This window comes from Rhinolophus ferrumequinum, chromosome 16, assembly GCF_004115265.2.
Source record: "Rhinolophus ferrumequinum isolate MPI-CBG mRhiFer1 chromosome 16, mRhiFer1_v1.p, whole genome shotgun sequence".
NCBI lineage: Eukaryota > Metazoa > Chordata > Mammalia > Chiroptera > Rhinolophidae > Rhinolophus > Rhinolophus ferrumequinum.
In genome coordinates this window covers 66,921,944-66,937,452 of record NC_046299.1, presented here as the reverse complement: position 1 = coordinate 66,937,452, position 15,509 = coordinate 66,921,944, and the positions used below count along the sequence as shown (strand labels likewise).

The window sequence follows — 15,509 nt, the reverse complement described above, 5'->3', positions numbered from 1 at the left end:
TGCTTTATGTTACAGATATTTTTTGAAAATGTATGAGCAAATGGATATTTTTATAAATCAGATCTTTAAATGTGAAAAAGTTTTCTGTATTAAAAAATCTGGTAGTGTTTTTTTATATAGAACTATTTATATCATACAGATATTACCTTCTTATTAATCACTTTGGTGTGATAATTGTCAGGAACTCTCTGAGAGCCTAGTGAGTAAATAATGGTTAGGTTTACTTTTGTTACGTCAGACAGCATGAGGTTCAAAATATGAAAGTTGGAGGAGACATATTTGCTCAATGTCAAAAGAAATATTTTTATATCCAGAAATAGATTTGTCTCTTGGGAACAGAGCTCCCCAACCCTGAGTGGGTTTTGAGGAAGTTGAGCAGAGCATGTGCGAGGAGTCTTGTAATAAACAGGCCACCAGCTTATTCACAGGGTCCTTGGCCGTCACTGAGCACTTCATATTATCACGTGTGATAGAGGCCAGTCCTGTCAAGGGCTCCCTGTTGAGGGGAGATGGGTGGTTAGCCAGCCTCTAAGGTCCCTCCAGAGCTGTCAGTTTGAATGATAATGACAAGGCCTTCGGCAAGGGCTTTGCATCAGGTATTTTTAATTCTTTCCAACTTGTCCAAATCTTGTTCAAATCTATCTTGTTCAAATCTATCTGCAGTTCTATACTTCATTATTTTCTATGTATCCATTGTACAGTATTCTTTGGATTTAGTATTTCTTTGGTTCATTTTGAAGGGTGGATTTAGCATAAGTTTCTAAGTTTCTTGGTGATTACCAGAGGTTGACCTTTATCTAGTACTGTAATTAGATGAAATAATGAATAAATAAATGGCTCACCTAATAAATAGCTGAGAAAATACCTTTGTGCATCTTCCCAAAGTGTAGGGAATAAATGTGTGAAGCACTCCTTAGTCTTTTTTTTTTCTCTGTTCTTTTGCAAGGTTATAGTTTTTTAGCCTCACCTACTGATACATTATAAAATCATCATGTTCATCAAATCAGTAGGGTGTTTAGTAGCCTGAATATTGATAAAACAATATTGATAAAGTAAAATCATATGGGATCAAAGGAAGACTTTTAACAAAATATTAATGGATATTGTAATACAAATCAGTCCTTCATTTTATGACTTCTTTGTGTGATCTAAATGTATATTTTTATTTATAGGTAAAAAGGTGTTTTACCCTGTGGTGTTCAGTCTTTACAACCCTGCCATTGTTTATGCCAGTCAGGATGTGCCACCTCCTGTGGAGCAGCAGCTGGTAAGACGCACAAGGATCCCTGCAGGTTCCATTATGCTCGTTTCACAAGTAGAAAACAACGTTTCGATTAAAAACTGTATTTATTACAAACACATTTTCATAGTCTCTAACCCCTGCTAAAATGCTTTCATATTTATTGTTTTAGAATTAAGTGTCATTCTGCAGGGAAAAAGAAAAGTTTAGGCCACAGAGAAAAACTTCATGTTCCAGAATGTGAAAATTGTAGTTATTTCTGCCAACGTATTTATAGTAATACTAAAAATAAATTTAATTTTAAAATCCTTATTAACTAGAAATTAAAACTACTCAATAAGAAGGAGTAACATACTATAGAAAGCTACTTAGAAAGTCATGGCACGGGAATGTCACATGTCAGAAATTTTAAATAATTTACTTTGTTAGAATCATTTAGATTTACAGAAAAGTTAGAGAGAGAGTAGAGAGTGTTCTTAGACTTTCCCCTAATGTTAACAGTATCCCTTAATGTTAGCATCTTATGTAACCATGGTACATTTGTCAAAATTCAGAAATTAATATTGGTAAGTTACTGCTAACTACACTGTGGAATATTTTAGGATTTCACCAGTTTTTCTACTAATGTCCCTTTTCTGTTCCAGGATCCAGTACAGGATACTGTATTGCATTTAGCCTAACTTTTTATTGTTAACATTAAAAAAAAGTGGAAACAAATGAACTAAGAAGTCAATTTAAGATATTTTTAAAAAAATGACTCAGAGGGGAGAAAAAATAAAGACAGAAATCAATAAACCAAAAGTAATAGTTTGACAAATATAGGAGGTTATTCTTTTTGTGGAAAAAAAATTTTTTAATCACAAAGTAGGTAGATTTGGGGTAAAAAGGAAAACATTGGAAATTAAAATAAAACATTGAGAGAAATCAGTTTTATATGGTAAGTTTTAAAAGTTCTAAATAAAATGAAAAATTTGAGGATTTATAAACCATTAACACGAGCTAAGTTCATGTTAGTATTTTATAAAAGCTCATGTTAGTATTTATAAATAAAAGAGATGGAAGCTCTAAAGAGACTAATTGCTGCTTAAAAAGTTGGAACAGTTATAAAAAAATTACCCTGCAAGTACATAGATCTAATGTGTAACTGGTGAGTTTTTCCAAATTTTCTAAGAACAAGTAATATTAGTACCATATGATCTACTTAATACATTTTATGAGGCCAGCATTATCTTCATACCAACCCCTGGTGAAGCATACACACGCACACACACATGCGCACATGCACGCACACACACATAGGCACATACACATACATGCACACACGCACACGTACATCACACCTCTGCCTTATCTGTAGGCTAATATTATTTAGGAATATAGATATAAATGGGATCACATGGCAAACAAAGCACCCATATCTGCCTCATCTGACACCCTAAATCCTTTGTAAAAATGAATTATGACGAAAAAGGCATATTAGTATTGGAGAGTGAGAGAAGTGAAAGGCATATATAATATTAGAAAATGAGAGGTGCCATTAATAGATCTAAATTTTAAGAAATTTCTGTAAGATGGGAGTAGTTGGTATGGGATTGATGGAGGCACCACCTGGAACATGTTCAGGGAATACTGACAGTTGGGCTGCAGTGCGTCCTCCGAGCTCACAGAAGACAGAGCAGTGGAGTGTGTGTGCTTCTCTGGGACTGTGTGCTGAGCAGTAGGCATTGCAGAGATTGACCTGCGTGCTGAGGCAGCATGTGTGGCCCTGGAACCAGAAGGGCAGGGCCGCGTCCTGAGAATAATGAGCTATAAGGTAGAGAGGGAGCCCCATATTACGAGATAGCTGCCAGGCACATTCTGCCGAGACCAAGTTCAGCCCCTCCTCCACTGTTACTGGAGATAGGCCCCTGCAGTCGTAGTTAACACCATGGGCTTTTGAACCATGATTTCTGAAATAAAAGTGAGTAGCAGTTAACAAAGATTAACCAAACACTTGGGGAAAACCAATGCTGAAAGAAAGGCACCAAATTTTAATAAAAAAATTAACACATGAGATTATAAATACAGATAGAAAACAACTTTAAATATATCTTTAGGGACATTAGAGAAAACCAGAGTTATTGTTCAAAAAGGATCAGAACTTAAAAATTATGAAAATATAAAATTCAGTAAATGGGCTGAATATCAGAATGGTCACTGGTGAAACAAATTTGTAAACTAGAAGACAGGCACTTGGCCACATAAAGACCAAGAGATGACATGACAGAAGAATTGAGACATGGGGAATTAATCTAGAAGTTCCCAAATTGTTCTAGAAGGGAGAGAACAGAGAAAGGAGGAAATGGAAGAAAATTCCAAAGAGTTTAGGTGTTCTGGCATTTGACAAGACAGGTGTTCTGGCATTTGAGGGACAGTCCTGATGGCTTCCAGAGCTACCAAAAATAACAAAACCTAGCTTGTCTATAAAGGAGTACGAATCAGATTGTCACTCCCCTTCTTTTTGGTAAAATTGGTGGTAGAAAACAATAGAGCAATACCTTGAACATTCTAAAGAAAAATAACTTTGATTCCAGAATACATATGTGACCTATTCTTTGAGGGCAAAATAGACATTATTAAACATTGAAGGACTCGAAGTTTACTTCTCACAGCACTTTTCTGGTTCAACAGAATGAGAAATGAACATATTGAAAGAGGAAGTCCTGAGACTATAAAACACTGGTCAACAACAACTAATGCTGTAAAACTTCTGTTTAAATAATTCTTGATGAAATGTGATAAAAAAGAAATAGGAATCAGGAATTTAAAAAGTCAGAGGGTACATGCATACATGTATTGCCTCACTCTGTCCCCCCAGAGGGCCTAGAAGCAGGCACCACAAGAGAAACAAGCACACCCAGCTCCCAGATCTTAGTGTTGGGACAGGAAGTAGAAGAGCCTGGAGCGTCCTGTAGCTCCAAGAAAGTAAAGAAGCACTGAAGTGACAAAAGGATGGGCGTATGTCAGAGAGACACCGGAGCCTGAAAGGACTCCCAGTGGTAAAGTTGGAACAATTTGAGCAACAAAATAAATAACTTTACTGGATCATAACCCCGAGCATAAAATAAATACCATGGGTCCCTAGTGATATAAAGGAATGAGTGGATAAATAATTATAATAAATAATGAGTGGATAGATAGATTGATAAGACAGATTAGATAGGGAAGAAGAGACAAATCTTCCTTACAGAATTCCAAATAACTTAATAGATGCTCCCTTTTCCAGAAGGTGGAGCTAGATTACTAACTTCCAAAGAATTGAGTATGGAAAGAGAAAAACGAACTTTTCAGTGGATAAAACTGGCAGATACTCCCTTGGCCAAGAGAGTGAGGGTTATCAGTGACGGTCACCAGGGTTGTCGTGCACCCCGATACGATGTGGTAGGGGCACTTCAACTCTGCGGTCTTCCTTCCGGAAACCTATAACCCCAACCTAATCAAGAAAAAAACTTCAGACAAACCCAAAATGAGGGCCATTCTATAAAATACCTGACCGGTACTCCTCAAAACTGTCTGGAGCGCAAAACCAAGGAAGATTGAGAAACTGCTGGTCTTCCAGGAGGCTGAGGAGATGTACTGGCTAAATGCAGCGAGGTGCCTTGTACTGGAACCTGGGACAGAGGAGGACAGGAAAGGACAGGCTGGTGGGATCAAATCAAGCCTGGCCTTTAGTTCATAGTAACGTGCCAATCAGTGTTCGTTTTTTCGTTTTGACAAATGTACCACAGCAAGGTAACATTTAGGGGAAGTTAAAACTAAGTGAGAATTACATGGGAACTCTCTTCACTATTTTGCAACTTTTCTGTAAATTTAAAATTATTCTAAAATATAAAGGTTATTTAGAAGAAAATTATTTGATAAACAAAAAATTGTGAAGATACGAAGGTGAAAAGGAATATAAAAGCATGCCAATATTGTTGTCTGGTTTGGGGGGATATGGAGGAAGGACGATTTAAATGTGGATTCATCCTATATGTTGTATAAAAAAATAAGTGCTTCCACTTCAAGTTCTAGTCTCACCACTTTGTAACCTTTGCAAGTTACTTAACTTTTCTAAGCCTCAGTCTCCTCACATAATATTTAAAGATATATTGAAAGTAAATAGGAAATACACCAATAGAAAAAATGGATAAAGGTTAGTTGATAATAATTCACAGTAAAAATTTAAATAGACAACCTTATTAAGGATAAAAGAGCAGTGCAATGTGTTGTTTTTTTTTCCTGCTGTGAAATTGCTGTATTTAAAAACAGCCATGCACATGAGGCTGGCAGGCTGAGGGCTCACCCATCCCTCAGCCTGCCAGCTGAGGTTGGGGTGCAGACAGGTCCTGAGTCAGGAATGTTCAAACAGGTCCATCTCTCCTGAGGAGATCATCAGAGCGGGAGAATAGCAATATACATGATACTGACAACAGTAATTCTCCAAATAGTAAGGGTCCCTTCTATGCCAGCCACTGTTCCACTGGAGCTCCAACACCTAGAACCATGTAGGCATGGTTATTGTGCACAAGAATCTTTATTCTGGTAGGAAGAGACAGAAAATAAAACCAATTAACAAACGCCACGCAGATCATTGCAGGCCTGATTGCAGGCCGAGTGGTGGAGAGTGATTAGGTGGTTTCCGTGGTGTGTTTGGTCAGAAAGGCCTTTCTGAGGTGCGGCTGTTGGAGGAACCATCCAGACAACAGGAAGGAAATTGCTACGTAGTGATCAAGGGAAGGTGGTTCCGGGCAGTAGGAGCAGGGTTTCCTAAGGGAGCTGGAACCCAGTGGGCGAGGGGCACAGAGCTGGGCCAGGTCCTAGAGAGCATGTTACTCCCAGACAAGAAGTTTTGAATTTTGAGCTAAGTGTGACAGACAGTCTTGGGAGGGTTTTGGTTCTGTGGGGAAACAGATTTGTGTGGCTCCAGCTGCAAGTAGCCAGTCAGGCTTTTGCAGACCAGAAGAGGTTACTGGCTCGAATGAGGGTGGCAGTTGTGGAGGAAGGTTTGGGTATGATCTGAAGATGGAGTTGACAGAGATGTGGGGACTGAGGGAAAGACAGGAGTGGCAGGAGGAGAGGTGAGGGGTTGAACGTGAGTAGGTGTGGGTGTTGTTTATCAAATGTCAAGGGAAGATGCCAGGGTGCCACTAGGATCCTAGCAGTGCATGAGGGCCAGTGTTAGCGATCGCTGCACCCCACATGCTTGGGAGAAAGGCATGCAAAAAGGCAGTAAAAAATTAGCAGTCAGGGATTGTGCATGATTTGAGTTTCTGTCTACTTTCTTCAGTGGAAATGTATTGCTGTAAAAGTCAAACAAAACCAATGACTCCTTTCCCCAAGTCTGATAATGCTTGAAGAGTTTTTAAAGAAACTGAATTATAAACAGTCATATTATTTGTGAGCTCAGAATTGGCATGGGGTAGAAATATCAAAGTGGGTGTTTTGTTTTAATACTTTGCACCAGGGTTATATTTTGACTAAAGAGACAAGAATATTAGAGTTTAGTCTTTGTTTTGCCATAAAAATTATGCCTCTATACATTTATTTATTTATTCATTGAACAAATATTTATTGAAAACCTCCCATGTGCCTGGCATTGTTCTAGGTGCTGCGGATATAGCAGTGATCGAAATAACAAAAAGTCCTGCCTTCCAGGAGCTTTACATTCTAGAAGGGGAAATAGCCCTGTTTGGAAAAAAAAAAAATAATAATAAAATGTGTACCTCATGTGTTAGCTCCAGCTTGAGCCAAATCCTCCGTGCTGCCTGGTGCATTCTGTTTTCCAGTCGGGTCGCCATTCCTCACTGCAGCTTTTCAGACTGTCCCCACTCTTCTCAAAACTGCGTCCTCTACAGACCTCCATATTCCTTGTATCCCTCCTGTCTGCAGGAGTTGCTATGTGGCTGCCCCGCAGATCACGCAGATTCATTATGTCCAGAAACCTGCTCCGCATCGTTCCTTCTGGGCCAGCCCTGTTCCTGTGCCCCTACCCTTGGGGGTGGCACCGTCACATGCCCACTGCTTAGGACGTCAGTGCCCTCATCCTTGGTTGATCCTTCCCTCTTGCCCCCCTCTCCTGCCCTTTCAGTTACTTGCCAACTTCTGTCAATTCTGTGTCCTAAATCCTGTTTACATCCACCCAGATTTTTCTTTCTGTGCATACCACGATAGTGTACACCACCAGCTTCCCATTCCCAGATGATAACTTTTCCCGCTTAACCAGCCCGGATCCCTGCCTCCGTTCTTGCCAACTCTTCTCTATACTCCAGCCAGAGTGATCTTTTGAAAACATCATCTGATCACATTATTACTTCTGTCATGACTCTTCAGAGAATTCCCCTTAGGATGAAGCCCAAACCATGTGACTAGGCACGCACGGTTCTTTGATGTGGCCCTGGGGACCCTCGAGGCCAGGGGTTAGCAGTGTGTGGCCTACATTTGTCCTGCTGTCTACGTCTGTATGACCCATGAGTTATGAATGGCTGAAAAAATATTGTTTAAAAGGATATTTCATGGCATGTGAAAATTACATGAAACACAGAAGTCAGTGCTAATAAGTGAAGTTTATGGGAACACGCATGCTCATTTGATCACTTCCTGTCGGGGACTGCTTTCACAGTACAGAGGCAGGCTTGAGTGGTCGCAGCAGACTGTTCCGCGGAGCCTAAAAGATTCCTGCCGAGTCTTTACAGGAAGCGTTTGCTGGTCTACACTGTGGGCACCTCTCGTCCAGACTCTAGTGTCTCATCCTCCATCCTTACCCACAGTGCTCTCTGCCATCTCCAGGCCTTTGCACAAACTGTTCTCTTGCCTGGCTCTTTCCCTCCACACATCTCGCACTTGGCTAACTCCTATTCTCTCTCAGATCCCAGTTACAGCTTCGTTTCTTCGAAGAAGCTCTCAGAATGCTGCAATCGGGATGGGGTGCCTCTGTCTCCTTTCAGTCGTCCTCCTAATGTCCACATCCTCACTTCCCTCTGCACCCACTCAGACTCCATGGTGAGTCCTTACCACCACTTCTGGGCTCTAATCACATCCCTACCCCTCACTCCGACAGGATTTTCTCTGAGAACCCCAGTCTGGTGAAGAGCGACTGTCAGCCAGGCCCGGAGCAGTGGGATGTGCAGGGTGAGAAACAGCCCACTGCACAGCCTTGCTGTACATAGCACAGGCCTCAGGGCTCCCAGGCCGCCCCACAGCCCTGCGTCTCACCCTAGCCCGATGTCCGTCCTCCAGGCCAGCCGCCCCGCCTTGCGCCTCCCAATACCCCTCACCACTCTTCACTCCCACATAGCTTACATCATATTTCACTTAGAAAACAGAAGCAGTGGACGTTCACTTCCTTAACGAGACCCATCTGCCTAACTGCCTGTCACATCCTCAGCCTCTCTCCATTCCCATTGAAGGTGCCACCCATGTCCCTTCATAAGGCCAGCCTTGCCTTCTCCGTTCAGCTAGAGCTCACCACCTAAACAGGACTCCGCCTAGCCATTCTTCACTCTCTCCTATCCTAACATTTTGTCCCTTTTAGAGCATTACCATAAGCATACAAAAATACTAAACTACCACTAACCTCTTAAAAACATCAGTAGTCCTTCTCAACCCCAGGGTCTCATTCTTTGCTGTTTGTCAGATACTCCAGGCAGGCTCCTGCCTCAGAATGTGGCACATGCTGCTCCCTCTCTTGGAGTGACGGCCAGGTACTTGCATAGCTCACCCCCTTATGTCACCAGGGTCCCTGCTCACACATCACCTCCTCAGAGGCCTTTTGTAGCCATTCTATCCAAAATAGGCTTGTTTTGTATCATGCTCCCCCGTTGTCCCACTGTTTTTCTTCCTAGCGTGTATGCCCACCTGAGATGTTTGTTTGTTTATTTGTTTGCTATTTTCCCATCAAAATGAAGTCTCTGTGATGGTGGAGACTTTGTCACCTCTATTCATTGCTGTGTCTCAGCTCCTAGAACCATGTCCACAGTTTAAACACTTGTTGAATGTATGAGTAACATAAAGGAGGCTTATCAGGCTTCAACTTTTACTTGATTCTGGGGACTCAGTACCATCGGAGTCCCAATTTTCTTTCTCTGCTTGGACTTCAGTGGTGACAGCTTCATTTTAAAGCTGGTTTCCCTTTTGGTGGAAAAGGACTATAATGGTTCCAAACATCACATCTACACCCTATACGGGAGGATGGCAAACTTATTCTGTAAAGAGCCACATAGAAGATATTTGGGCTTTGCAGGCCATACAGTCCCTTGGCAATTATTCACTTCTGCCATTGTATCATGAAAGCAGCCATAGACCATTTGTAAACAAATGAGTGTGCTGTATTCCAATAAAATCAGTTACAAAACCCAGCAGCACGTCATGTTTAGTCTGGAGGCTGTAGGTTGCAGACTCCTGCCCTACACCATCCAGAAAGAACAAATGTCTTTTCTAGTAGCTCTCTCAGAAGAACAACAGAGCTTTGTTTTCCAAAATTTCCTACAACCCTCCCCTTGTAGCATGCTGACCTGAATTTTGTCTAATGCCTATTAATGAACCAATTCCTACAGTTAGTGGGGTGAGACTGTCACACTGGTATACAGAGTCCTTATGACCCAGTCTGAAGCTCCAGGTGGAAGGGACCTCCCTGAAGCTCAGGGACTGTGTGGGGCCAGAACTGTCCACAGTCAGGAAGGGGGCAGGGGAGTGGGAGCTGAGTGGGCACCCAATAAGGCACACTGTGTAGAACAATGTGTGCAACTGTTGTCCTCCTAGAATAGAACGTAAGCCCCTTGAGGTCAGGCACCACACTGATTATTGGTAACCTCCTCTTGCACCGTGTACATGGTTTGAATTCAGTTAAATTAAAAGTGGCCAGAATCCTTTCTTATGGGAATTACTATATATTTTTTTGGTTTTATAAAGATTTAATAATATAAATTCATGTTATTGTCAGTCATGTAAGTGACAAGAAAAATTATTTGGGAAGTATTTAACATTTTTCATTGTTGATTAAAACTTTTTGTAGTTCTGGAGAGATTAAATTGATCTTTTTTTACCCCCTAACTTAAGGTTCACAAAAAGGACTCTGGCTTTTGGCGAGATTTTGGCTTTGGAATGACTTGTCAGTATCGATCAGATTTTCTGACCATTGGTATGTATACCTTACATTTAAAGATAGAACTTTACCTATTTACTGTATTACCTTTTGGCATTTTTCTAAAAGGTCTCAAATTTGAGTATTTTCTTATTTAATTATGAATGCCTGAGATTAGCTGAAAAGAGGGATCTGGAGATATGAAAGGCAAAGTGAATTTTTCCGTATTGTTTTTGATTAGCAGAAATGAGGCCATAAAGACAAAATGAAAGTGTAGTATCATTTTGTTTCTTTAAAATCAAAACACTAGTTTTTACAAACATCTGTAGGACTTGTCACCCATATTTTCAGTTGATTTTTCTTACAAAAGATCTTTACATAAATTTGGTGTTGTACTAATGGATTGTTACAGCAGGAAGGAATGTTGGCTTATCTAGTCCAAGGACCTTCATATTTTTTATTTAGAGATGAAACCTCCTTTAGTTGTCTATTGAACTTATATACAAAATCCCAGTATTTAAAACAAATGAAAAAAAAAGCTGCTCTCTAGTTCTGGTTGAAGTTGGAGTGGGGTACTTGGGGGGCACTGGGTTAGTCATCCACTCCCCTAAAGCAGAGAAGACCGTGGTCTAAGCTTCCTGTCCCACCCAGATCCAGTTTTACTCAGCAGAAAATAAAGCATCAGAGCATAGTTTCAGAAAGCAGCCTGAGACTTCTGGTCAAGATGGCGGAATAGGTAAATGCTATAGCTGCCTCCTCCTGTAACCACCCCAGAATCGCAACTAAGTTATAGAACAACCATCTTTGAAAAACACCTGAAGACAAGCTGAACAGAAGTCTTATAAGTAAGAATATAAAGAAGAAGGCACATGGAGACTGGTGGAGGGGGCAGAGATGAGAAATGGACTGTTCCCACCCCCGTGTGTGGTGGTTAAGAATCAGGAGGGATATCGTGGCTGCAGAGGACCCCTCTGAGGAGTGAGGGGTCCCAGCCCCACACCAGGCTCCCCAGCCCAGAGCACCAGTTCTGGGAAGAGGAGTCCCCACAACATCTAGCTGTGAAAATCAATGGGGATTCTGTCCGGATGAGATGGAGGGCTGCTGGAGTCCCAAGAGTTTCTTTTAAAGGGCCAATGCACAGACTTGCTCACTGACGGATTCACTTGTGCTGAGCTCCAGTGTTAGGACAGCAGCTTAAACAGCACCAGGGACATACGGGGAGGAACTGATTTGTTTGGCCTCAGGGTGAGGGCTGGAGGGGCGGCTCTGTCCTGGACAGAAGTGCTGGCAGGCAGCCATTGTTTCTTTCTTGAGCCCTCCATTACCCAGGTGACGGCAGGCTCCAAATCTGAGTCTCCATTAACCTGGCTAATATTACTCACCTCACCCTGGTGATTCCCTGCAACTCTGCCCCATCCAACTTGTGCACAAGCCTGAACTTCTTTCAGCGCCTGTTCCTCACAAGCTGCCGATCTGAGCCCTCACTGCAGATACCCTAAAATCTCTGGAAAGTCCACAAACCCCTGACAAGCAGCACCTGGCCTCAGTGTGCCCTGTACCTTTTGCTAAGCTGCCTCCAGCCCAGCACTAGTGGCAGCCAGCCTCAGTTCACAGCATAGCCTCTTACAGGTGCCTACAAACCAAGCACAGGCAGCTACCAACCACAGATCACTTTGTAGTTCCTACCTGGTGGCCCCAGGCCAGAAACAGGCAGCAACTGATCTGGGCCTGCACCAGAGCACCAAGCAAGAGGCCCCAGAACCAACACACCTGGTGGCCAGCTTCAGACCAACCAGAGTACCACCCATTTAGCTCCATAAATAACATACCCAAAGGATAGACTCAGCAGGCACTAGAGCCCAGCAACAGCGAATCCCACTTCATGGGGTCATCCTCTACACAACAGCTTATCCACTATAGTTATGGCCAGTCCTCACAGCCAGTCAGCCTGAGGGTCAATCCCACCCACTGATTGCTGCCAACAGCAGTCAAGGCTCAACTACAACAGGAGTACACACATGACCCACAAAAGGGACACACCTGGAGCATGCAGCTCAGGTGATAAGAGAGACTGCATCATTGGGCCCCACAAGACACCTACTACATAAGGCCACCCTGCCATGACTGGAGACGTAGCAGATCTACCTAATATGTAGAAATAAACACAGGAAGGCAGCCAAAATTAGGAGACAAAGAAACAGATCTCAAATGAAAGAATAGGACAAAAGTCCAGAAAAATAACGAAATGGAAGCAAGCAACATACTAGGTGCAGAGTTCAAAACACTAGTTATAAGGATGCTCAGTGACTTTAGGGAAAGAAGAATAGACGAATTCAATGAGAACTTAAAGAGATAGGAACCATAAAAAAACAACCAGTCAGAAATGAAGAATACATTAACTGAAATGAGGAATACATTAGATGGAATCAACATGAAGCAGAGGATCAAATCAGCAGTTTGGAAGACAGGGTAGCAGAAAACACCCAATTAGAACAACAAAAAGGAAAAACAGTTTTTTAAAATGAGGGATGTGGTGTGTGACAAGGGAAGTCTTGGACATCATCACACATAACGTTAGCATCATAGAGGTACCAGAAGGAGAAGAGAGAGAACCAGGGATTGAAAACCTATTTGAAGAAATAATTAATGAAAATTTTCCTAACCTGCTGAAGGAAATAGATACACAAGTCCAGGAAGTGCAGGCAGTCCCAAACAAGATGAACCCAAAAAGTCCCACACCAAGACACATCACAATTAAAATGCCAAAAATTAAAGAAAAGGATGTTGAAAGCAGCAAGAGAAAAGCAATTAGTTACCTGCAAGTGTGAGATCCCGTAAGACTGTCAGCTTATTTTTCAACAGAAACTTTGCAGGCCAGAGGGATTGGCATGAAATATTCAAAGTGGTGAAAAGCAAGGACCTACAACCAAGAGTAGTTCACCCAGCAAGACTATCACTTAGAATTGAAGGACAGATAAAGAGCTTCCCAGACAAGAAAAAGCTAAAGGAATTCATCACCACCAAACCAGTATTACAAGAAATGTTAAAGGGACTTGTTTAAGAAGGAGGAGGAAAAGAAAATCAAAAATATGAATAATAAAATGGCAGTAACTACATACTTATCAGTAATTACTTTAAATGTAAATGGATTAAATGCTCCACTCAAAAGACATAGGAGGGCTGAATGGATAGGAAAATAAGATTCTTACATATGCTGCCTACAAAAGACTCACTTCCGATCTAAAGTAACACAGAGACTGAAAGTAAGGGGACAGAAAAAGATATTTCGTGCTAATGAAAACAAAGAAAGCTGGTGTAGCAGTTCTCAATATCAGACAAAACAGACCTGAAAACAAAGGCTATAACAAGAGACAAAGGACATTTCATATACAGTAGCCAAGATATGGAAGCAACGTAAGTGTCCATTGATAGACAATTAGATAAATAAGATGTGGTAGATACATAGAATGGAATATTACTCAGCCATAAAAAGAATGAAATCTTACATTTGTAATAACATGTATAGACTTAGAGGGTATTATGTTAAGTGAAATAAGTCAGAGAAAGACAAATAACCATATGAATTCACTTATATGTGAAATCTAGAAAATAAAATAAATGAAAAAACAAAACAGAAATAAACTCACAGATACAGAGAACAAACCGACAGTTACCAGATGGGAGGGGGTTTGGGAGGCTGGGTAAGAGTAAAGGGATTAAGAAGTACAAATTTGCAGTTACAAAGAGTCACAGGAATGTAAAGTATAGTATAGGAAATATAGTCAATAATATTGTAGTAACTGTTTGGTGTCAGATGGGTACTAGACTTATTGGGGGGAATCACCGTAGAAGTTATATAAATGTCTAAACACTATACCTGAAACTAATATAATATTGAATGTCAATTGTAATTGAAAATTTTCAAAAAAAATTTTTTTTAATAACAGCTGCCCCCCCCCCCCACCAAAAGAAAGCAGGCTGAAACCTCATCATTCAGTGGCTACCTTTCCAGAGCATTAAGAATATATGTAATATATTTTGTAATACATATTTATACATACATATTTCTTAATATTTTATAATAGAATATATTTTATTTTATTTTTTGGTCCATATTACATTAATTTTTATAATCAGCCATTTGTTTTGGAAATTCCTCCACTTGTCTCTTTATCATTGTAACACTTGAATAATGGAAAATCAGCAAATAGCGATAAAGACTATTAAATGAAACTAATGTCCTTTGCCCTGGTTTCTTGCTTAATGAAACAGTCAGGATCCATCGCTGTTTTCTGATCTCTTTCTCACTGCTCCTGCCTCATTGTCTTCTCAAACTCCTGTTAGACGTATATGGGTGCAGTTAAGGATGTCTCACATTTCTCTGAGATGGTTCATTTTTCTTCACTCTTTTCTCTGTTCTTTGGATTGCATAGTTTGAGTTGATTTATCTACAGTTTGCTGATTCTTTCTTTTGTTAGTTCAGATCTGCTATCGAGCTGCTCTAATGAATTTTTCATTTGAATTAATACTTTTTATCTCTAGAATTTCCATTTGGTCCTTTTTTATATAAAATGTCTATCTCTTTATTAATATCTGATGAGACATTGTCATCTTACCTTCTGTTACTCCTGTAAACATTGTTTCTTTGAACATATTAGATTGGTTGTTTTGAAACCTTTGTTAAAACCGACAGTCGGGGCCCTCTACAGGCAGTTTCTGGTGCCTGCTTTTCTTTCTGGTATATGGGACACACTTTTCTGTTTCATTACATGTCTTATAATTTCTTTTTCAAAAACTGGACGTTTTAGGAAATATATTGTGTCAGTTCTGGATATTGATTCCCACCTGCCTCCAGGGCTCATTTTTTGTTTTGTTTCTGCTTGTGTATTTATTTATTGACTTGGTTTTGCTGTTTTAGTGCATGCTGTCTCCTCCTCCTCCACACCTCAGCAATAGGAAGCCGCCAGTGTCACTCCTTAGGGCGTGTGGCCGTCGTCCAGGACGAGACTGGATTGAGCAGGGCTCCATCTCTCCAAGCCTGTGTTGGTGTCACACCCACCTGTGAGGCTCCACTTTTTGCTTGCTCTCTTGTTGTTGACGGTGCTCTGGAGTATAAATTGGTCCACAGTCTGAACCAACTAAATTGAGCCCTTTTGCAGGTTAGTTTTT

At 40.9% G+C, this 15,509-nt stretch overlaps 1 protein-coding gene across 2 annotated transcripts in view; it reads left to right on the top strand.

Moving 5' to 3' along the window:
• The window catches only part of CSGALNACT2 (chondroitin sulfate N-acetylgalactosaminyltransferase 2), a 41,121-nt gene that overhangs the window by 20,875 nt on the left and 4,737 nt on the right, over positions 1-15,509 (top strand). For both annotated transcript variants that reach the window (XM_033130620.1, XM_033130619.1), the window contains 2 exons: positions 1,173-1,267; positions 10,316-10,397. In XM_033130620.1, the coding sequence (XP_032986511.1) occupies positions 1,173-1,267; positions 10,316-10,397 (177 nt within the window). The remainder of the gene's footprint in view (positions 1-1,172; positions 1,268-10,315; positions 10,398-15,509) is intronic.